This window comes from Pseudophryne corroboree, chromosome 7, assembly GCF_028390025.1.
Source record: "Pseudophryne corroboree isolate aPseCor3 chromosome 7, aPseCor3.hap2, whole genome shotgun sequence".
NCBI lineage: Eukaryota > Metazoa > Chordata > Amphibia > Anura > Myobatrachidae > Pseudophryne > Pseudophryne corroboree.
In genome coordinates, this window is record NC_086450.1 from 319,952,032 (window position 1) to 319,974,778 (window position 22,747).

The window sequence follows — 22,747 nt, forward strand, 5'->3', positions numbered from 1 at the left end:
TGAGCAATAGGGGCTCAGACTCTAATCCACATGCGTAGATCTCCAGAAAATTGACGCTACTCGTGATGGCTCACAATACTGCCCTAGTCCCGGCCATTGCTAGGCAGCCAGGTATCTGTGGCGGCCGCACTGGCTGATGGTCCTGACTGTTACTAAAGAGCTGGGATGCCTTCATGGGCTGTTCAGCTACATGCAGCCATGCAGCTGCAGCATGATTTGCTCTGGAGAGCTGTCCTTGCTGGGGCAATCTAACTGGCCCGTTTCTGGTAAATGGTTGGGAAGGCTTAACCTCCCGGCTGGTTATAGCAACCTTGCACATCATAGAAGCTACCAGCCTGTCCTCCTGTCCTGATAGCACTGACGCCCTAGTGTAGATATCTGCCAGTGTTCTTGCCCGTTAGCTGATGCGATTCTCCAGCCCAGTCCCTACCTTGCCTGTTCGCTACATCAGTTCTCCTCAGCCTACTTGTGATTATTAGCCTGCAACTCCTGCCATTTACCAGCTCAGTCTCTGATTAACTTCCAGTAACTCAGCTGCACTCAGCTCAGCTTGTGTGTAAAGGCCCCCATACATCTGCAATCGATTGGGGCAATTTTCCAATTTGCAGACGGTTGTGCAAATAAGTCTGCAATGTATGGGGTTCACAGATCGCGGATTCAGGTCAAAAACCGTTGAGATTGATAAATCAGGTTGTCCAACATGTTGGAGTTCACAGATCAACTTGGGCTGTAGAGTACTAGTGTTTGGTAATATTCAGCAGATGCTAAACTAATGAGCCTTTAAAGATTGGCAGTTCTGTAATTGCTGAAAATCATATGCAAATTACTGAAAAATATCTGTAATGTATGGGAGCAGATTGGTGAATTGGGGAATTTTTAAATCTGGGGGGGGGGGATCTCAGAATCTGCACATTGTTTTTTGTGATTGCTGATGTATGGGGACCTTTATTGTTTCTCAGCAGTATCTTGAAATCTCCTAGAGCAGTGGTTCTCAAATACAGCCCTCAAGGCACCCTAACAGGTTTTAGGGATATCCTTGCTTGTGCACACATGGTATAAGTCAGTGTAATTCACCTATGACTCAGCATGGATATCCTTAAAACCTGGGCTGTTCGCTTGCCTTGAGGATCGCGTTTAGAAACCACTGTCCTCTAATCTAGTATTTGCTATTGGAGCTCTACCTGAATACTGCCTGTTTACAGTTTCTGCCCTACATAAAGTTACCTGCCCTGCTACTGCTTGTCTTGTGGAAATTCTGCCAGAACTCTGTCAGCAAGAATATCCTGCACCTTGCTCCTGGTTCCTAGATCTTTAAGCCTGCACTGAGTCCCAGTCCCAGTCCAGTGTCTGTCCTGAACCCCTAATGCGGTTATTCTTTGTGCCTGTGTCCAGACTATGGTCTCAGCCTCTGCGTCCAGCTATTGCTTTTACTGCATCTGTATTAACTGCCAGAATCTGATAGATTTCTGCCTGTTTCCCACTCCAGCCCATTCCTTGCACTCTACTGGTTTCAACACGCCTTTAATCCTGCGTATTAATCCTGGCGGCATCCAAGTACTGATAAGAACTTACTTCTTTTGCGAACGGCGGCTGTTATAGGGGAACACACAAAACATAAAGCCTAATGGAAAGTATCACCAACATAATGTAAAAGGTGCTACAGAAATATGGCATGCGGTGAGGGATCTACTCCGCACATACTAACTTCTAATACATGTCAAGATGGCGTTAGATATAGCAATGAAGCTCCAAAAGAATATGCTTTTCGAAGCTTGATATGTCTGAAAACATCACTGTTCCCATGGAGTTCGTGGGAATCATTTTGATATGGGATCTTTTCCCAAAAGTTTGATAACACTTTAATAAATGTGTCCAATATTAAAAAGACACACACACAAAAAAAAAAAAAAAAGACACAGAAAATGCCGGTCCATGCGTTTTTTGCAAAAAATTACTTTGTATATATTGGCCCAAAAAAATGGTTGAGTCTGCTAGTTTGTTGTACTGCAGGAGCAAGAAAGCAATCTGTATACACAATAGGTGGGTTCCTACTGTATCTGGCAACCTAATTAGTGTATGTCTTTTGTCTATAACTGTATGGTTTATTTTGGAAAAAACAAACAAAAAAATGATAATTCCAAGAAGAAACACCATTTCAGATGTTAGGAATTCACAGCTCATGACTGCTTGCGTGTATCTGGCCGGGGAGGGAGGAGGGGGTCATACCACATCAGGTGACATTTCTGTGGAAAGCAGATTGATTTGGTTCCTGAAATGGCACAAATGTTACCACTTATGTCATTGTTTTCTGATAAAAAAACCACAGCACCCACACCAGTATTAACAGTTCCTCATAGTAAGTATACATGTCAGACGTCTGTGAATGTACCTCTTCTTGCCTGAATCCAGACCTCTCATCACGGATATGTATTTTATAATTCAATTGAAATCAAAGAAATATAATTTAAGCTAAACTATGTAAATCACAACATGTATTCTACTAATTTAAAATGACATTTGTGAAATTAGTTTTAAAGCATCAGAGAGCAGGGAGATGGATGCATGCTTAACTTTTTTTTTTATAGGTTGCCAGAGTTAATTCACATTTAAAGCACAGACTTGGGGGGTAATTCTGAGTTGATCGCAGCAGCATGTTTGTTAGCAATTGGGCAAAACCATGGCCCTCATTCCGAGTTGTTCGCTCGCAAGGCGAATGTAGCAGAGTTACACACGCTAAGCCGCCGCCTACTGGGAGTGAATCTAAACATCTTAAATGTGCGACCGATGTATTCGCAATATTGCGATCAAAACCGAGTTAGCAGTTTCTGAGTAACTCCAGACTTACTCTGCCTGTGCGATCAATTCAGTGCTTTTCGGTCCCGGCTGACGTCATAAACACACCCAGCGTTCGCCCAAGCACTCCCACCGTTTCTCCAGACACGCCTGCGTTTTTTCCGGAAACGGTAGCGTTTCCTGCCACACGCCCCTAAAACGCCGTACATCCGCCCAGTAACACCCATTTCCTGTCAATCACAATGCGTTCTCCGGAGCGACGAAAAAGCCGTGAGTAAAATTACTTTCTTCTTAGTAAAGTTACTTGACGCATGCGCAGTGCGAACATTACGCATGCGCACTAAGAGAATTCTCACTGCGATGCGATGAAAAATACCGAGCGAACAACTCGGAATGAGGGCCCAAGGCCCTCATTCCGAGTTGTTCGCTCGCAAGGCGATTATAGCAGAGTTACACACGCTAAGCCGCCGCCTACTGGGAGTGAATCTAAACATCTTAAATGTGCGACCGATGTATTCGCAATATTGCGATCAAAACCGAGTTAGCAGTTTCTGAGTAACTCCAGACTTACTCTGCCTGTGCGATCAATTCAGTGCTTTTCGGTCCCGGCTGACGTCATAAACACACCCAGCGTTCGCCCAAGCACTCCCACCGTTTCTCCAGACACGCCTGCGTTTTTTCCGGAAACGGTAGCGTTTCCTGCCACACGCCCCTAAAACGCCGTACATCCGCCCAGTAACACCCATTTCCTGTCAATCACAATGCGTTCTCCGGAGCGACGAAAAAGCCGTGAGTAAAATTACTTTCTTCTTAGTAAAGTTACTTGACGCATGCGCAGTGCGAACATTACGCATGCGCACTAAGAGAATTCTCACTGCGATGCGATGAAAAATACCGAGCGAACAACTCGGAATGAGGGCCCATGTGCACTCACTGCAGGAAGGGGGGGGGGGGGGGGGCAGATATAACATTTGCAGAGAGAGTTAGATTTGGGTGGGTTATTTTGTTTCTGTGCAGGGTAAATATTGGCTGCTTTATTTTTATACTGCAATTTAGATTTCAGTTTGAATACACCCCACCTAAATCTAACTCTCTCTGCACATGTTATATCTGTCCCCCTGCAGTGCACATGGTTTTGCCCAACTGCTAATAAATTTGCTGCTGCGATCAACTCAGAATTAGGCCCTTAGTTCAGTGTGATATGCTCTTACTCCTGGTCAGGATTCCTACCAGGGGTGCTGAGAGGGGAAGAGAGGAAGCAGTTAGGGTCAATATACAGACGCCAGGATCCTGAGGGAGGACGCAATGCCGGCGTCTACATACCGACGCAGCTCGGGATGCCGGCGTCACATTACCAACAGCTGGAATCCTGATCGTCCTCACAACGGGATGCGCTGGAGAGTAGAGTTTAGGTTCAGGCAGGAGAAGGGTGGTTATGGTTAGGGAGCAGGGACAGGACGGTTAGGGTTAGGAACCGGGGAGGGAGGGTTAGGTTTATGCACTTAGAAGGGGAGGTTAGGGTTAGGGATCAAGCAGGATGGGTTAGGTTTAGGCAGTGGGGAATGGAAAGGTTAGGGTTAGGGTAGGGAAAAGGTGAGGGTTATGGGGATTACTGGGGGTCTGTTGGGATTCTGATGGATGGAAAGCCGCTGTTGTTATACTGACAGCCGGCATCCCGTCCATCGGCAAATCATACTGAACCCGGCCAGAGAATAGTAAAGTACCAGGCCTTTAGGCAGTGGCGAAGATTGTGGGGCCTCCCCAACCTACAGTTGAGCTGTATAGTGGGCAGGGGAAGCCAATACCAGTCACTAATGGCAGCTGTGCATGTGCCCGGATGGAGGTGGTGGGCCAGAACTGCAGCTGCCTCAGTAGCTGTATTCACGCCCGTAGAGCTGGGGGGGGGGGGGGGAGGGGGGCAGGTCACCATAGTAACCCCCTACTAGGGACCATGCTCTGCAGCAATAGGTTGCATGGACCCGTGACCTCGATAGCACCAGCATCGGCAGGATTTGCCCACAGGCAGGTGCTTTATGCTTCCTAATCACAGTGATTGCAACAGGACAGAGACAAGAGAAATCCATAACAGGTGAGTTAGGGAAAAGGGGTAAGGGTGGTGTAGTGGTTAGACTCCAAAGTAATCACCAGAAATTATATTTGCTTGTAAGTGTATGTATAAAACTATTGTATTCTATGGACCTAGGGGTGACACAATTTTGCGTATAAATGGCTGATGCTGTGTCATGTATGTGACCTTTCTACTAGAGATGTGCACTTGAAATTTTTCGGGTTTTGTGTTTTGGTTTTGGGTTCGGTTCCGCGGCCGTGTTTTGGGTTCAACCGCGTTTTGGCAAAACCTCACCGAATTTTTTTTGTCGGATTCGGGTGTGTTTTGGATTCGGGTGTTTTTTTCAAAAAACACTAAAAAACAGCTTAAATCATAGAATTTGGGGGTCATTTTGATCCCAAAGTATTATTAACCTCAAAAACCATAATTTCCACTCATTTTCAGTCTATTCTGAATACCTCACACCTCACAATATTATTTTTAGTCCTAAAATTTGCACCGAGGTCGCTGGATGACTAAGCTAAGCGACCCTAGTGGCCGACACAAACACCTGGCCCATCTAGGAGTGGCACTGCAGTGTCACGCAGGATGGCCCTTCCAAAAAACACTCCCCAAACAGCACATGACGCAAAGAAAAAAAGAGGCGCAATGAGGTAGCTGTGTGAGTAAGATAAGCGACCCTAGTGGCCGACACAAACACCGGGCCCATCTAGGAGTGTCACTGCAGTGTCACGCAGGATGGCCCTTCCAAAAAACACTCCCCAAACAGCACATGACGCAAAGAAAAAAAGAGGCGCAATGAGGTAGCTGTGTGAGTAAGATAAGCGACCCTAGTGGCCGACACAAACACCTGGCCCATCTAGGAGTGGCACTGCAGTGTCACGCAGGATGGCCCTTCCAAAAAACACTCCCCAAACAGCACATGACGCAAAGAAAAATGAAAGAAAAAAGAGGTGCAAGATGGAATTGTCCTTGGGCCCTCCCACCCACCCTTATGTTGTATAAACAGGACATGCACACTTTAACCAACCCATCATTTCAGTGACAGGGTCTGCCACACGACTGTGACTGAAATGACGGGTTGGTTTGGACCCCCACCAAAAAAGAAGCAATTAATCTCTCCTTGCACAAACTGGCTCTACAGAGGCAAGATGTCCACCTCATCATCATCCTCCGATATATCACCGTGTACATCCCCCTCCTCACAGATTATCAATTCGTCCCCACTGGAATCCACCATCTCAGCTCCCTGTGTACTTTGTGGAGGCAATTGCTGCTGGTCAATGTCTCCACGGAGGAATTGATTATAATTCATTTTAATGAACATCATCTTCTCCACATTTTCTGGAAGTAACCTCGTACGCCGATTGCTGACAAGGTGAGTGGCGGCACTAAACACTCTTTCGGAGTACACACTTGTGGGAGGGCAACTTAGGTAGAATAAAGCCAGTTTGTGCAAGGGCCTCCAAATTGCCTCTTTTTCCTGCCAGTATAAGTACGGACTGTGTGACGTGCCTACTTGGATGCGGTCACTCATATAATCCTCCACCATTCTTTCAATGGGGAGAGAATCATATGCAGTGACAGTAGACGACATGTCCGTAATCGTTGTCAGGTCCTTCAGTCCGGACCAGATGTCAGCATCAGCAGTCGCTCCAGACTGCCCTGCATCACCGCCAGCGGGTGGGCTCGGAATTCTGAGCCTTTTCCCCGCACCCCCAGTTGCGGGAGAATGTGAAGGAGGAGATGTTGACAGGTCGCGTTCCGCTTGACTTGACAATTTTCTCACCAGCAGGTCTTTGAACCCCAGCAGACTTGTGTCTGCCGGAAAGAGAGATCCAAGGTAGGTTTTAAATCTAGGATCGAGCACGGTGGCCAAAATGTAGTGCTCTGATTTCAACAGATTGACCACCCGTGAATCCTTGTTAAGCGAATTAAGGGCTCCATCCACAAGTCCCACATGCCTAGCGGAATTGCTCCGTGTTAGCTCCTCCTTCAATGTTTCCAGCTTCTTCTGCAAAAGCCTGATGAGGGGAATGACCTGACTCAGGCTGGCAGTGTCTGAACTGACTTCACGTGTGGCAAGTTCAAAGGGCAGCAGAACCTTGCACAACGTTGAAATCATTCTCCACTGCGCTTGAGACAGGTGCATTCCACCTCCTTTATCGTGCTGAATTGTATAGGCTTGAATGGCCTTTTGCTGCTCCTCCAACCTCTGAAGCATATATAGGGTTGAATTCCACCTCGTTACCACTTCTTGCTTCAGATGATGGCAGGGCAGGTTCAGGCGTTTTTGGTGTTGCTCCAGTCTTCTGTACGTGGTGCCTGTACGCCGAAAGTGTCCCGCAATTCTTCTGGCCACCGACAGCATCTCTTGCACGCCCCTGTCGTTTTTAAAAAAATTCTGCACCACCAAATTCAAGGTATGTGCAAAACATGGGACGTGCTAGAATTTGCCCAGATTTAATGCACACACAATATTGCTGGCGTTGTCCGATGCCACAAATCCACAGGAGAGTCCAATTGGGGTAAGCCATTCCGCGATGATCTTCCTCAGTTGCCGTAAGAGGTTTTCAGCTGTGTGCGTATTCTGGAAACCGGTGATACAAAGCGTAGCCTGCCTAGGAAAGAGTTGGCGTTTGCGAGATGCTGCTACTGGTGCCGCCGCTGCTGTTCTTGCGGCGGGAGTCCATACATCTACCCAGTGGGCTGTCACAGTCATATAGTCCTGACCCTGCCCTGCTCCACTTGTCCACATGTCCGTGGTTAAGTGGACATTGGGTACAGCTGCATTTTTTAGGACACTGGTGACTCTTTTTCTGAGGTCTGTGTACATTTTCGGTATCGCCTGCCTAGAGAAATGGAACCTAGATGGTATTTGGTACCGGGGACACAGTACCTCCAACAAGTCTCTAGTTGGCTCTGCAGTAATGATGGATACCGGAACCACGTTTCTCACCACCCAGGATGCCAAGGCCTCAGTTATCCGCTTTGCAGCAGGATGACTGCTGTGATATTTCATCTTCCTCGCAAAGGACTGTTGGACAGTCAATTGCTTGGTGGAAGTAGTAAAAGTGGTCTTACGATTTCCCCTCTGGGATGACCATCGACTCCCAGCAGCAACAACAGCAGCGCCAGCAGCAGTAGGCGTTACACGCAAGGATGCATCGGAGGAATCCCAGGCAGGAGAGGAATCGTCAGAATTGCCAGTGACATGGCCTGCAGGACTATTGGCATTCCTGGGGAAGGAGGAAATTGACACTGAGGGAGTTGGTGGGGTGGTTTGCGTGAGCTTGGTTACAAGAGGAAGGGATTTACTGGTCAGTGGACTGCTTCCGCTGTCGCCCAAAGTTTTTGAACTTGTCACTGACTTATTATGAATGCGCTGCAGGTGACGAATAAGGGAGGATGTTCCGAGGTGGTTAACGTCCTTACCCCTACTTATTACAGCTTGACAAAGGCAACACACGGCTTGACACCTGTTGTCCGCATTTCTGTTGAAATACTTCCACACTGAAGAGCTGATTTTTTTGGTATTTTCACCAGGCATGTCAATGGCCCTATTCCTCCCACGGACAACAGGTGTCTCCCCGGGTGCCTGACTTAAACAAACCAACTCACCATCAGAATCCTCCTTGTCAATTTCCTCCCCAGCGCCAGCAACACCCATATCCTCCTCATCCTGGTGTACTTCAACACTGACATCTTCAATCTGACTATCAGGAACTGGACTGCGGGTGCTCCTTCCAGCACTTGCAGGGGGCGTGCAAATGGTGGAAGGCGCATGCTCTTCACGTCCAGTGTTGGGAAGGTCAGGCATCGCAACCGACACAATTGGACTCTCCTTGTGGATTTGGGATTTCGAAGAACGCACAGTTCTTTGCGGTGCTTTTGCCAGCTTGAGTCTTTTCATTTTTCTAGCGAGAGGCTGAGTGCTTCCATCCTCATGTGAAGCTGAACCACTAGCCATGAACATAGGCCAGGGCCTCAGCCGTTCCTTGCCACTCCGTGTGGTAAATGGCATATTGGCAAGTTTACGCTTCTCCTCCGACAATTTTATTTTAGATTTTGGAGTCCTTTTTTTACTGATATTTGGTGTTTTGGATTTTACATGCTCTGTACTATGACATTGGGCATCGGCCTTGGCAGACGACGTTGCTGGCATTTCATCGTCTCGGCCATAACTAGTGGCAGCAGCTTCAGCACGAGGTGGATGAACAAGAAATACCAACTGCGCTTAAACGTATTTTTATGTATTAATTAAAATCAATGACACAAATACACATATACATACACAACTGAATGCTAAAATCTGGCACTACTAGTGCTAAACATACAATATAAAAATTGAGCCTTAATAAGCCACTCTCTGTCAGTGATTTTTCACTTGGGGCAGTCTTTATGCAAAATAGCCGATAAACAGCTGATTGTTGGAGGATAATGTCAAGTCCTGCAACGCATGCGTTGACGTGCAAAAACAGGTATCCAGATGAAGGAGAATATTTACCAAGTCCTTAGTGGTAGTTCAGCCGGGTATCCCACCTGGCGGGGTTCTGGAGCAGACTCTCTATCCCTCGCAACAAAGATGGTGGTTCTCCCTTTATTAATGTCCTCAGAGGTGCCCAGGTCAGAGATGTGGCCCCCCTAACGCGTTTCACTGTCACTTGGCAGCTTTTTCAAACCTTTGTAATAATAAGAATAAGGGGATAAGGGGCTACTGCTTTAATGGAGTTAATTAATATGAAGGTATTTTTGTTAGATTGGGGGTGGGAGGAGGTTTACAGCAATATATGTATATAGATGGCCATGTGTACTAAAAAGGTCCACAGCAGATATTGGAGATATCTGCTGCAGTTCTGCTGCACAGCAGTTCCCATAGCATTCTAGTTTTGTAGATAATTTATAAGGGTTATCAGATGGTAAATCACAATGGTTTAAGCTTATAACCTGATATTTTACAATCTTTGAACCTCTAGACACACTGTACATCTCCCCCAATAATTGTATATCGGTCACTAGAAAGTTGCTGCTTTGTCTTGTGGGGCTGGTAGGTGATGTATTTGGTTATAGCTTTTTGACATAACAAGTTTCCATATATTTAATTTGGCCCATTAACCACCCACATTAGATAAACCATGCCTACCAGATTTTTGCTGCAACAATTTTCACGCTGCCTTGCGGTGGCAGAAAGCCATGGCCAATTGTTTGCATTTGCCTCTCTATGCTAAAAGTTTATGCAGTAAGGCAAATGCAGAATAGGGTCTCTGTTGTGACAGGATGTACTGGACAATATGGAGTCTTCGATGTGAATTGAGACATGTGCAAAAACTTCTAATCCTGTATCTGCTGCTTATCTGCATGTGTGTGGAGTTAACTGTCATGCTGTGGAATCACTACACCATGTATGTACTTTTCATTCCCTGCCATGATATTTACAGTATGCTTAAGACTGCAGGCGCAAAGTTTGTAAATTGTTAATTTAATGTTTATTGCAACCGTCATGAGTATAGTGTGCAGGACGAAGTTGGCGAAGCATTTAGTATAACTGCTACAAATATTGTTTTATCGCTGTTTCACCGTTAGATGGTCCAGCGCCCTACATTATTTAACTTTGTACAGCACCTGTCCCACACATGTCAATTCTGCTAGATCTAATGTGCTAAGTACCTGGGTATTTGGTAGCCCTTTTGTCATGGATGCCATACCTATAGCAAAGCCATCACACAGGAGAATCAACACGAGGTGTTGTGCCACACTACATCCAGACATCCCAAGAACGTACATCACAGCACCAGTGGGTACACACACCCACAGTGTCTAGAAACATCATTCAAGGTAGATGTGAAGATAACGGTGTAGTACAATAAGAGTGCTGTACTCTAGTACTAGAATAGAGGCTGAATGTGTTTCATGTCACCTATTTGCACACAGATAACACTTGAAAGAGAGAACAAGTTCTCAAGAAGTGTTATTGATCTTTATAGGTTAATAGTGTGTTAAACATAGAACTATGTATACTTTTCTATAGTATTTACAGTGTAGAAAAAGGACTGATCAGTATCTGGGTGCAGCGTTCAAGATCATGCAATATGCAAGTATGCCTTTTATGTAAAAAAAAAACATTCATGTCAGTGCCACAAGGTTGGCTTGGCTGCAAATGTTTAACCTTGGCTAAACTTTTATCTTAATCATCTCCATTATGCCCCTTTTCTGGGTGAAAAATCTCTATATTTATACATCTTTTATAATGGCTGGAGAGCTATAGCCTCAGAGCCCTTTTTCTCACCCATTAAATTAACTATTTTCAGGCATTAACACATATGGGTCTATTCAATTATTGTCGGAATCCCCGACTTGTCAGGAAAACGTCCCTTTCCGACTTTTTTGGTAGAATCTGGATTCGACCTATTAAAATCCAGTGCTGTTTTTCCGACAAGTCAGGAATTGGAACTTGTTGGAAAACACGTGGATCTGCATATTAGCCGCAGATCCACATATTTTGCTGGATTTGCAGGCACTTCCGACAGGTTTTTCGGCCATTTCTGACAATGCCGATCCGACTTTAAAAAAGTAGGATCGGCATTACTGGAAATGGAAAATGCCCGCAAATTGAATACTGAAGTGTCCGATCCCCTCCGTCTCAGAGGATCCGACAATAATTGAATAGACCCTATAGATTCCAAGACAAGTTACTACACCTATGTGTTAACCGGTTTGAAGCACCCGAAAACAGGCGATTTATCAGGGATTTAAAAAATAGCAGTTAAGTAAAGCCTGCGGGCTGCCTTCAGGGCTAACTGAATGGTCCAGGGGGATCAATTAGCCTGTGGTAAATTATCATGGCTAATTGAATTCCCCCTTAATCTGGCTACCTTCATAACAAAACAAAGACCTATATTGACTTTCTTAACCTTACTTGTGACTTCAAAGCTTTCTTCAAGATCAAATAGATCAGTTGTTCCCAAAATGGGTGTGTCAGGGCACTTGCAGGGGTGCACTGGTTGGTGGTCCATAACCAGTTCAAATTATTTATGGTCAATGTAATAGGCAAAACCAGTGCTTGTGGCTTCCAATCATAAAATATATTGTCAAACAGAAAAAAATACTGTCCATCACCAGACAACTGTAGATGACCTATAAACATAATTTACTTAGTTTAATATTTTTTTCTGAATTTCTCAGATAAAAATAAACTTTTAGCCTAGGGTGCTGTGAAGAAAAATCTTATACTCTAGGGCACCCTGATTCAAAAAAGTTTGGGAACCACTGAAATCGACACTTAGGAGTATATTCCCTAAAGTGCAGATTTATAGAAGTGGAAATGTTGCCAATAGCAACCAATCAGATTCTAATTATCATTTATCTAGCACCTTGTACATGATAATAGCTAGAACCTGGTTGGTTGCTATGGGCAACATCTCCACTTCTATAGACCTACACTTTCAGTGCCTAAACTGGTCCTAGAGAACATAGTATCTGAGGTTGAAAAAAGACAATTGTCCATCGAGTTCAACCTATTTGTGGTCTCCTATGCATGATGATTTGACTAAAATTTCTGACTGATGATGCTGTCAGCCGTTGCATTTTATCCCTATTTATAGTAACTATAATGCATGACTATGCACCATACCCCTGGATATCCTTATCCATTAGGAATTTATCTAACCCATTCTTAAAGGTGTTGACAGATTCCGCCATTACAACTCCCTCGGGCAGGGAATTCCAAACACGTCATGTCCTTACCGTGAAAAAGCCTTTACGCCGTATTGTGCGGAATCTCCTCTCCTCTAACCTGAGCGAGTGTCCACGAGTCCTCTGTGTTGATCTAACCAAAAACAGGTCCCGCGCAAGCTCTGTGTATTGTCCCCTTATATATTTGTAGATGTTGATCATATCCCCTCTTAGTCTCCGCTTTTCCAATGTAAACATGCCTAGTCTTTCAAGCCTTTCCTTGTATTCCATCGTCTCCATGCCCTTAATTAGTTTGGTCGCCCTCCTCTGTACCTTTTCAAGCTCCAGGATATCCTTTTTGTAGTACGGTGCCCAGAATTGTACACAGTATTCAAGGTGTGGACTCACTAGTGATTTATATAACGGGAGTATAATACTCTCGTCCCTAGCATCAATACCCCATTTTATGCATGCTAATATCTTATTAGCCTTCTTTGCTGCAGTCCTACTTTGGGTACTACTGCTTAGCTTGCTATCTATGAGGACACCTAAGTCCTTTTCCAGTACAGAATCCCCTAATTTTACCCCATTTAGTAGGTAGGTGTAATTTTTGTTCTTGTTACCACAGTGCATTACCTTACACTTGTCTGTGTTGTAGCGCATTCTCCATTTGGCTGCCCATGCTTCTAATTTAACTAAGTCGTTCTGAAGAGACTCGGCATCCTCCTCTGTATTTATAGCCTTACACAATTTGGTGTCATCTGCAAAAATTGACACCATGCTCTCTAGACCTTCTGTTAGGTCGTTAATGAAAATATTGAACAATAGCGGTCCTAATACTGAGCCTTGCGGCACACCACTTAGCACTTCAGTCCAAGTTGAAAAAGATCCATTAACCACAACGCGCTGCTCCCTATTATCTAACCAGTTTTTGACCCAAGTGCACTTCCTAGCCCTGATTCTTGTAGCTTGTAGATAAGTCTCATGTGTGGTACAGTATCGAACGCTTTGGCAAAGTCTAAAAATATTACATCCACGTCTTTACCCTGATCTAGGTTTGCGCTTACTGTTTCATAAAAGCCAAGTAAGTTGGTTTGACAGGATCTGTCCTTCATAAACCCATGTTGATTCCTTTTAATGACCTTATTGGTTTCAAGGAACTTCTGAATACTATCTCTTAGAATACCTTCCAATACTTTCCCCACTATAGATGTAAGACTAACTGGTCTATAATTACCTGGTTCAGCTTTACTTCCCTTTTTGAATATAGGCACTACTTCCGCTATACGCCAGTCTTTGGGAACCATACCTGATATAACTGAATCCTTAAAGATCAAAGATAGCGGTTTTGCCAGTTAAGAGTGAAGCTCCATTAGAACCCTTGGATGAATGCCATCGGGCCCTGGTGATTTATTAATCTTTAAATGTTTTAATCGGTCACAGACTACTTCCTCGCTTAAATAAGTACCTATCAGTGTCATATTCTCATTATTGAGATTGTGTGTCAGTCCCTGAATTTGGTCCTCTCTAGTGAATACTGTTGAAAAAAACTAATTTAGTGTGTCCGCTATGTCATTATCATTTTTGCTTAAGACTCCCAACTTGTCTTTTAAAGGGCCTATACTCTCCTTCTTTAATCTCTTGCTATTAATGTATTTAAAGATTTTTTTGGGATTCGCTTTGCTTTCCTTTGCTACTAGTTTTTCAGTTTCTACTTTAGCCGCTCTTATTTCCTTTTTGCAAATTTTGTTACATTCCTTATAGTGCTGAAATGACTCTGCTTCCCCGTCAGATTTGTATTTTTTAAATGCTCGCCTTTTCTTGCCCATAAGTTCCTTAATCTTTTTGTTAAGCCACATCGGTTTATGATTTTTATTCCTTTTTTTGCTACTCATAAGAATACATTTGAGTGTATTTTTAGCTAGCAGGAATTTTAGTACCTCCCATTTCTCTGTAGTATTTTTTCCTAAAAACAAACCTTCCCATTCAATATCCCTGAAAAATACTCTCATCTTTTCAAAATTTGCTTTGCTAAAGTTTAAGGTCCTAGTTGAGCCAGTATAGGGCTGTTTATAGAAACTGATATTGAATGTGACCATATTGTGGTCGCTGTTTCCTATGGGTTCCCCTACTATAATACGTACCTGATACCAAATCCCCATTGTTTGTTAATACCAGGTCTAAGATTGCATTGTACCTAGTTGGTTCCTCAATTAGTTGGACTAAGTAGTTATCATTAAGTGTGTTTAAAAACATATTGCCCCTAGCAGTATCACATAAGTCGTTTTTCCAGTTTATCTCTGGATAGTTAAAATCTCCCATCTCTACTATGTCTCCTACTCCTGCTGCTCTTTCAATTTGCTTTAGTAACAATTCATCATCAGATGCGTTGATACCAGGCGGCCTATAGCATACACCCAATACTAACTTTTTTATTCCTTTTTCCCCGCATGCAATTTCTACCCATAATGTCTCGACAGTGTCTACAGTCCCCTCCTGAATATCTTCCCATATATTAGGTTTTAAAAACGGCTTTACGTAAAGACGCACCCCTCCACCCTTTTTATTTAGTCTGTCTCTCCTAAACAGTGTATAGCCCTCTAGATTGACTGTCCAATCATGAGATTCATCCCACCAAGTTTCAGTAATGCCTATAATATCATACTGTTTGCTTGCTGCAAGTATTTCTAGTTCACCCTTTTTACCAGTAATGCTTCTGGCGTTTACATACATACAACTAAGAAAAGTATTTTCCCTTGCGTTAGGGACATCTTTCACCTTATGTAGCAAGGATGACCTGTAATCGTCATTGGTTAGTGCTTTGGTAAAATCCCTTTTAGTACCCATGTTAGTAACCTTACCGCCTGCTCTTACCCTCCCCCCAACTTCTCCCCCATTTCGTTTACTACCGCCATCCCCACTATTCTCACTGCATGACCCGTAGTTTCTAGCTAAACCCTCCCCCCAGGCTCCTAGTTTAAAATCTCCTCCAACCTTCTAACCATCCTTCCCCCCAGCACCGCTTCCCCCTCCTCAGTCAAGAGGAACTCACCCCCCCACTTCCCCCGGTAGGTATTTAATGAAGGGCCTGGGCGCACCATAGGCATGTGTCGTAAAGGACGCGTGGTCTCAAAAAAGGGTTTCAAATTATGCCGCACAGCAGCACAATCTTATTCATATTACACCACATAGTAATATCCCTTATTCATGTTATGACACACAGTAGTGTCCTTTTTACACAATGCCCACAGAAGTAGTGCCCCTAATACACATAATGCCCAGAGCAGTAGTGCCACTTATACATTATACAATGACCACAGCAGTAGTGCCCCATATACAATGCCCACTGTAGTGGTAGTTCCCCTTATGCAATGCCCACTGTAGTGGAGGTGCCCCTTATGCAATGCCCACTATAGTGGTAGTGCCTCCTATGCAGTGCACACAGCTTATACAGAGCACATAGTAGTGGTGCCCCTTATGCAGTGCCCCCAGTTGTAGTGCTCCTTATGCCCCCAGGAGTGATGCTCCTTAAGTAGTGCCCCCTATGCATTGCCCCATTAGTAATTCCCCCTGTAGTAGTGCCCCCAGTAGTAATGCCAACATTAGTAATGCTCCCAATAGTAGTGCCCCTTACACACAAACCCCCCCACAATACTTACTTTAAGCCCGTCCCTCAGAACTATGGGAGAGACGTTATGACTCCTGCCTCTGGCTGCTGCTGTGCAGAAGAGACGGGTGCCAGCTGGTAACAAAATCTCAGTGGGCGCCTGGCATCTCCCTGTGGCGCCGGGCTGACATCTTGGGTTAGGTGGGCCGGAGGAAGCGGAACTGGTAAAGTCTCCAAATGGAACTGACGGAATTCTGCCTTATTCCGGCCCACTTTAACCCCTTCGCACTTTAGTAAATATACCCCTTAGGATCTGCTTAGCCTTTTGCTACTCTTCAATGTTAGCAATGCTATGTAGAGAAGTTTAAAATTTGGTTCTATTGTTTACAATCTGTATTACCTGCAACTGGTTATATAACAATTGCAATAGAGGATTAAAGTTAATCCATATATAGAAATATTGCTTGCTTTTCATAGTCTTAATTAACATTGACAATAATTAACATATTGCTTAATTAAATAAAATAATTTGTAACCGATAATTTGACCTAAACTGAAAATCTATGAACACATAAAATTCTAGGCTATACATACAGATGTGTTCTCATACATCTAGCCTCAATACGCCACTTGTATATTATGACACTTGCATATTGTGTGTGACTATTCAATTAGCCCCCAAAGAGAGATTGGGAGTAAAAACTTTCGATGTTTCTTCGGGTTTTGCGGTCGGCCTATTCGATTTGACCGGCCATTAAAAAGTGCATTTTTACCCAAAAATACACAGGTTCAGTGAAACCTGTGTGCTTTCGGGTGAAATAGCCCCGTTTTCGGATGAAAACGGGGCTATTATCGGGGCTTTGCTTCACCTGCCGGAGGCAGATTAGCTGCGGCACGCGCCAAATTATCGGGGCTAATTAGATAGCCCACCCGGCGATACTTTTACACCCGCAGTCAGTGCGGGTAATTGAATATCCCCCCGAGTCTGTATATAGAGATGAACAGAACCTGTATTGGAAAAAAGCTGCAGCTGATACGTTGTAGTACTTTGTATACAGATTCAGAGACTCAGTCGCACATAGATATACAAGTGATATATATCAAATGAATCAACACAGTCTCCTTGTGCATCCTAGTCGCATTGCGTTGTGACTAAGACGCCCGATGCTAAAAGTTTCTCACGCCGAGCTGGCATGCTAAGAGGGGCTGTTTGGCAAGACTGCAGACCCATCTGTAATTTTTTCCTTTTCTTATTCCTGTTTTCTGTTGAGACATGTAACTCACCTGAGTTATCTCAATTATGTTGGAAACATATCTTGGAAGACGGGTGATTTATCTGTAAGTGTAACAGACTGCGAGGTATATACTTACCCCAGTAATGAAGGCACTGGAGCTTGGGAAGAAGCGCTGTAGAGTGGATACACTATGTGTTGCTTTCATAATCAGTTCCTCACTGAAAGACAGAAAGTAAAATATGAAAGTGATCAACACTATTATAAACCAGCATTAAATAATCCTTTCTTTTAGGCAGAAAGAACATCACATCATTGTTCACAGTGGACATATTAGCAGGTCTCACATACAGATGTGTCCTCGTACACTATTGCTGTAGTCGTGCCAAACAGCCCTTCTAGGCGAGTGAAAATACGTATTAGTCACAAATGGCTTGACAAGACTGCACTGATTACTTTGACATGTGACACTTCTACATCTGTGTGCAACTGAGTCTGTATACCAAGTGCTACAATGCAGTGGCTGTGGCTTTTACCATTGCCAAGTCCTGTTGTGCTTCACGTACAGACTCCACACAGATATACCACTGTCATAAGTGCAATTAATCAATGCAGTCTTGTGAAACTGTTTGGCACATTTGTTTGCAACTTAGAAGCATTTTCAGTCGAAAAAGATGACTTACACGAGTGGCATGGGATCTGTCGACTCACTCGCTCCAGGTATCTTGCCACACATGGTGTGTTGAGGCTAGGTATATGAGGGAACATCTGTATTTTTATATGCTATTTCTTTCTACAGGATATGAATTCTGTGGAGCCCGGCCACGACATACAGTACATTATACATGGCCCCAATGATATTATGGTCACCGCCAAGTCAACAAATCCAGATTTTTCAAACATGGACATAAAATGAGCCCTGGCACTCAGTGAAAGCACTTGCTATGATGCCTCTTCCCACGTGATATACATTTATAGAATACCTATACTTACAGGACACTCCCATGAAAATGGATTTGGACACCAAATCTCTTATACCATAATTTATGCAATTAATTAGAAAACTCTTTGTCATTTAGTTACATTAATCTTTATTTTTAATCACACATTTCTTAGCAGTCATATCCAGGACATTCAGTTACATACTCCTTTATTTCAAAATGTTTGTCATACCCAGGATTCAAACCCATGACCTTCCATATTGCAGCCAGACACCTTACTCATGGAGCTATTTTCCCTTGTACAGGAAGTATGATAGTATTTTGAGATGTGTGGTTTAATAAAAGGAGTGAGTGACTGAAGGTACATAGGGGCAGCAAGGTGATGCCGGGGATTAAAGAGGAGAGTTGTAAGCGAAATTTATTAAAACAGTACCTAGAATTCATCTGGGGGTCGAGCTTTCAACTTTGTGGCTCCGACTCTATGGAAATCTGATCCCCGCACAGTGCGAGAAGCTCCTCTCTAGAATCCTTCAAACATAGACTAAAGACTTACCTATTTACTCAAGCATTTCACTAATATCTACTGTTAAACTTGTTTTGTATTATGAGCTTTAAAAACAATTGTAAAGCACTTTGAGTCCTATTAGGAGAAAAGTGCTAAATAAATATTATTATTAATAAACACAAAATTGACAGGTGTTGCAGAACAGCACCCCTTGCCTTGTGGTGCCCTGTGCAGTGGCACATGTTGCATCTCCTAGTTACAGCCCTACTCAGAGCCGGCCATAGGCATAGGCAAACTAGGCAATTGCCCAGGGCATTTGATATGCCTAGGGGCATCAGCAGCTTCTGCTGATTAAAATGATATGCGGCATGCCTATATTCTGTGTGTAGCATTTCTTATGCAGATACAGCCACAGTCTCACACAATATATAGGCATGCTGCATATCATTTTAATCAACAGAATCTGCTTGTGCATCCTAGCCACATAGCAATGCAAATAAGATGCATTTTCATAAAAAAAGGTGGCCGACGTTAGCATTGAGGCAAGATTTATGAGGACACATCTGTATCCAAGCAGAGGCAGAGGTCACAGTGTTAGTGGCAGTGTGAGTGCTGTGTGCATGTGAGTGGGTTGGTTGTGCAGTAGTGTTCGGAATATGTGTAAGAAGCATTATGTGTGTCATGTAAAAATGCATTAATAATGTGCAACAAATGTGTGAGGGGCACTATGTGTGTCATTATGTGTATAAGGGCATTAATAATGTGTGGTATATGTGTAACAGGGTACTACTGTATGTGTGTCATTATGTGTATAGGGGCACTAATAATGTGCAGCAAATGTGTAGGGGGTACTATAAATGTCATTATGTGTATAAGGGCATTAATAATATGCGGCATATATGTAAGGGACATTATGTGTAAAAGGGCATTAATAAAGGTTGTCATAATGTGTAAGGCGCATTATGTTTATAAGGACATTAATAATGTGTAAGGGGCATTACTGTGTGGAATTATGTGTATAAATGCATTACTAATGTGTGGCATTATGTGTATAAGGTGCTCTACTATGTGGCGTTGCGTCTAGAAAGGGCACTACTGTGTTGTCTAATATAAATAAAGAGCAATAGGGTGTGGTGTAATGTGAATAAGGAGCAATTCAGTATGATATAATGTAAATAAGGGGCTCTACTGTGTGGAGTAATGTTTATGAGGTAAAGTAATATTACTGTGGGATGTAATATGAATTATGGACACTATCGCATGATCAAATGTGAATAAAGTTTCAGTACTGTGTGGAGTAATTGGAATTGGGGTTACTATTGTGTGGCCATGCCCCTTGCCAGCAAAAACACACCCCTTTTTGGGCTGTGCAAAACACCAAAATATGGACTGCTATGGGTGAGGGGTGATGGTGCTGGGAAAGAGGTGCAAGGTCAGAGGCGGAACCAGCGGTGGTGCTAGGGGGCACCAGCCAAAATCTTGCCTAGGGCATCATATTGGTTAGGGCCGGCTCTGGCCCTACTGAACACAATCTCATCATGACACTAACAACTCACTACTGCATCCTAATACTAATTACGAGTTAACCACTACTTCCTAATGCTAACTACTAACCAGCTACAGGGCATACTAGCCTGCACTCCCAGAATGTCCAGGGCAGTCCCTGAAAATTGGGAGCTCAACAATTACCCAGGCAAAGATCTCAGATTTGAGGGGTGTTGTCGAAAAGCTAGTCTGCACATGCATGAACCATGGGAAGGATGTACTTCTCGACGCTCGTGGATCTATTCATACATGGTATATCATACTGCACACGTGTCAGTTTTCCTAGGTACAGTATACCTTGGATCCTTGTATGGCGTATTCTCCTACAGTGTACCCTCCGTAGTGCATTTAACATATCTGTCTCACCTGGTACGCTCGTGGATGGGATAAAAATATACATGGACTTGATGGTTATGGTGGGACCCTACTCCGAGCATTAGGATGCTATAATCACCCATTTTGTGTCATCTCTTCTAGGTGTGACCTATTCCACCCAGGGTAATCCTACATAGCTGCTTCACTTGGTACCTCTCGTGTGTGGAATATTTCACCCATGGAAGTTATTACCCAAAATGTCTGCACCAACCTGCACTATGCTTACTGTGTGCTCTAGATTTCTGATTATAATTATTTCTGTTTGGTTTTCTATTCTCTGTTATACTCTGTTTCTGATGTCTGTAAGGCGACTGAGTCCTACGGTAGAAAACCACTATATAAATAAAATTATTATTATTATTATTATTATTATTATTATTATACATAGGATGATATCGAATTAGAGGTGAAACATCGGGTGTGAAACCTGCCATTTTTCACACTTTTTTTCCAATGATTTTGACAGGCTATCCAATTTGCAGGTGGTGTCAGTACTGCAGGGGTGCTAGCGGTGTCAGCAGTGCAGGAGTGTCGGCGGTGTCCTCAGTGCTGGGGTGTGTCAGCAGTGTTGGCAGTGTGGGGGTGCTGGCTGCGTCAGCAGTGTGGAAGTGCCTGTTGTGTCGGCAGTGCAGGAGTGCTAGCAATGTCCTCAGTGCAGGGGTTCTGGCAGTGTTGGGAGTGCTGGTGGTACCCTCAGTGCGGAGGTGCCAACAGTATCGGGGTGTCGGATGTTCAGCCGTGGCGGTGTTGGCAGTGAAGGCAGTGGTGTATTAGCGAGGTGTGGGTCACCAATTTGGCCCATTAAAGTCTATGGGGACAAGCTGATTGGCAGAGAGTCGTGACAGACAGCTCTCTCAGCCAATAAGCGGTCAGCCCATTGACTTCAGTGGGACTTTTGAAATTGGCTAGAGTCGAAATTGCGAGATCAGACAGTGGGATCTCAAGGTTTCTTCTCGGGTCGGGATCAGAGCCCCATCTCGACTGTCTTGGATCCCGGAAGTTCAGAGCGGTTCGGATTTCTTACAATCCGAACCACTATATCTAGTCTGGTGCTGCATCTTTGGAGAAACCAGCAGGAGGAGCCTTTTTATACAAGAAGCCTCCTGCAGTATTAACATATTTTCGCACAGCCATGGCAAACAAAATGTTAATGTCTCGCCTAAAGTGAGACAATTGGGAGGGATAGGCATGCAGCCTACTCACACACTGCTGGGAAGGACAGTGGTGTAGCATTAAATGGCAGTAGTTCTTTTTTTTGTTTTTGTAAGCTATGCAAATGTTGTGTTTTTGTACAGTAGTTTTAAGTACAATAAAAGCATGCGGATGAAACTACAGGCAGGATGTAATGCCACCCGAGTTCGGCGGCTGTGCAGGGACAATCACTTACAAGGCATGGTTTTGCCTTGTAAGTGATTGCCCCTTTAAAAAAATGTCAGAGTTTGGCCGGCATACCACACGGCCACTGAACTTGGGTGGCATTACATCCCGCCCCATATGTATGAGAAATGTGATAACCAAAGAATTTATTATGTTCTACACAGAGCCATAACTAGACATTTTGGTACCCTGTGCCAGAAAGAGAATTAGCGCCCCCTCCTAGACATATTAAAAATAGGGACAGAGCGTGTCAACATATAGGGGCATGACTTCATGGGGAAGGTGCGTGGCCACAGAATAGTACCAATTCACAATATAACTCAAAGTAGCGCCCCTTATACAGTTACTCCACACAGTAGAGCCCCTTATACACAATACACCACAGTACAGACGCTTAGATCCTTCTGTATAATGAATATTACAGGCTGATATCCTGCGAGCTCTATGCTGCAAGATGTGTCCCAGCATATTTACTATATGTACTGTATATAATACAGGTTGAGTATCCCATATCCAAATATTCCGAAATACGGAATATTCCGAAATACGGACTTTTTTGACTGAGAGTGAGATAGTGAAACCTTTGTTTTTTGATGGCTCAATGTACACAAACTTTGTTTAATACACAAAGTT

At 43.8% G+C, this 22,747-nt stretch overlaps 1 protein-coding gene across 1 annotated transcript in view; it reads right to left on the reverse strand.

Annotated features, from left to right (window-relative positions):
• Positions 1 to 22,747, reverse strand: part of LOC134945174 (uncharacterized) — a 532,944-nt gene that overhangs the window by 270,960 nt on the left and 239,237 nt on the right. Inside the window, exon 39 of the mRNA XM_063934300.1 lies at positions 17,511 to 17,592. Coding sequence (XP_063790370.1) covers positions 17,511 to 17,592 — 82 coding nt within the window. The remainder of the gene's footprint in view (positions 1 to 17,510; positions 17,593 to 22,747) is intronic.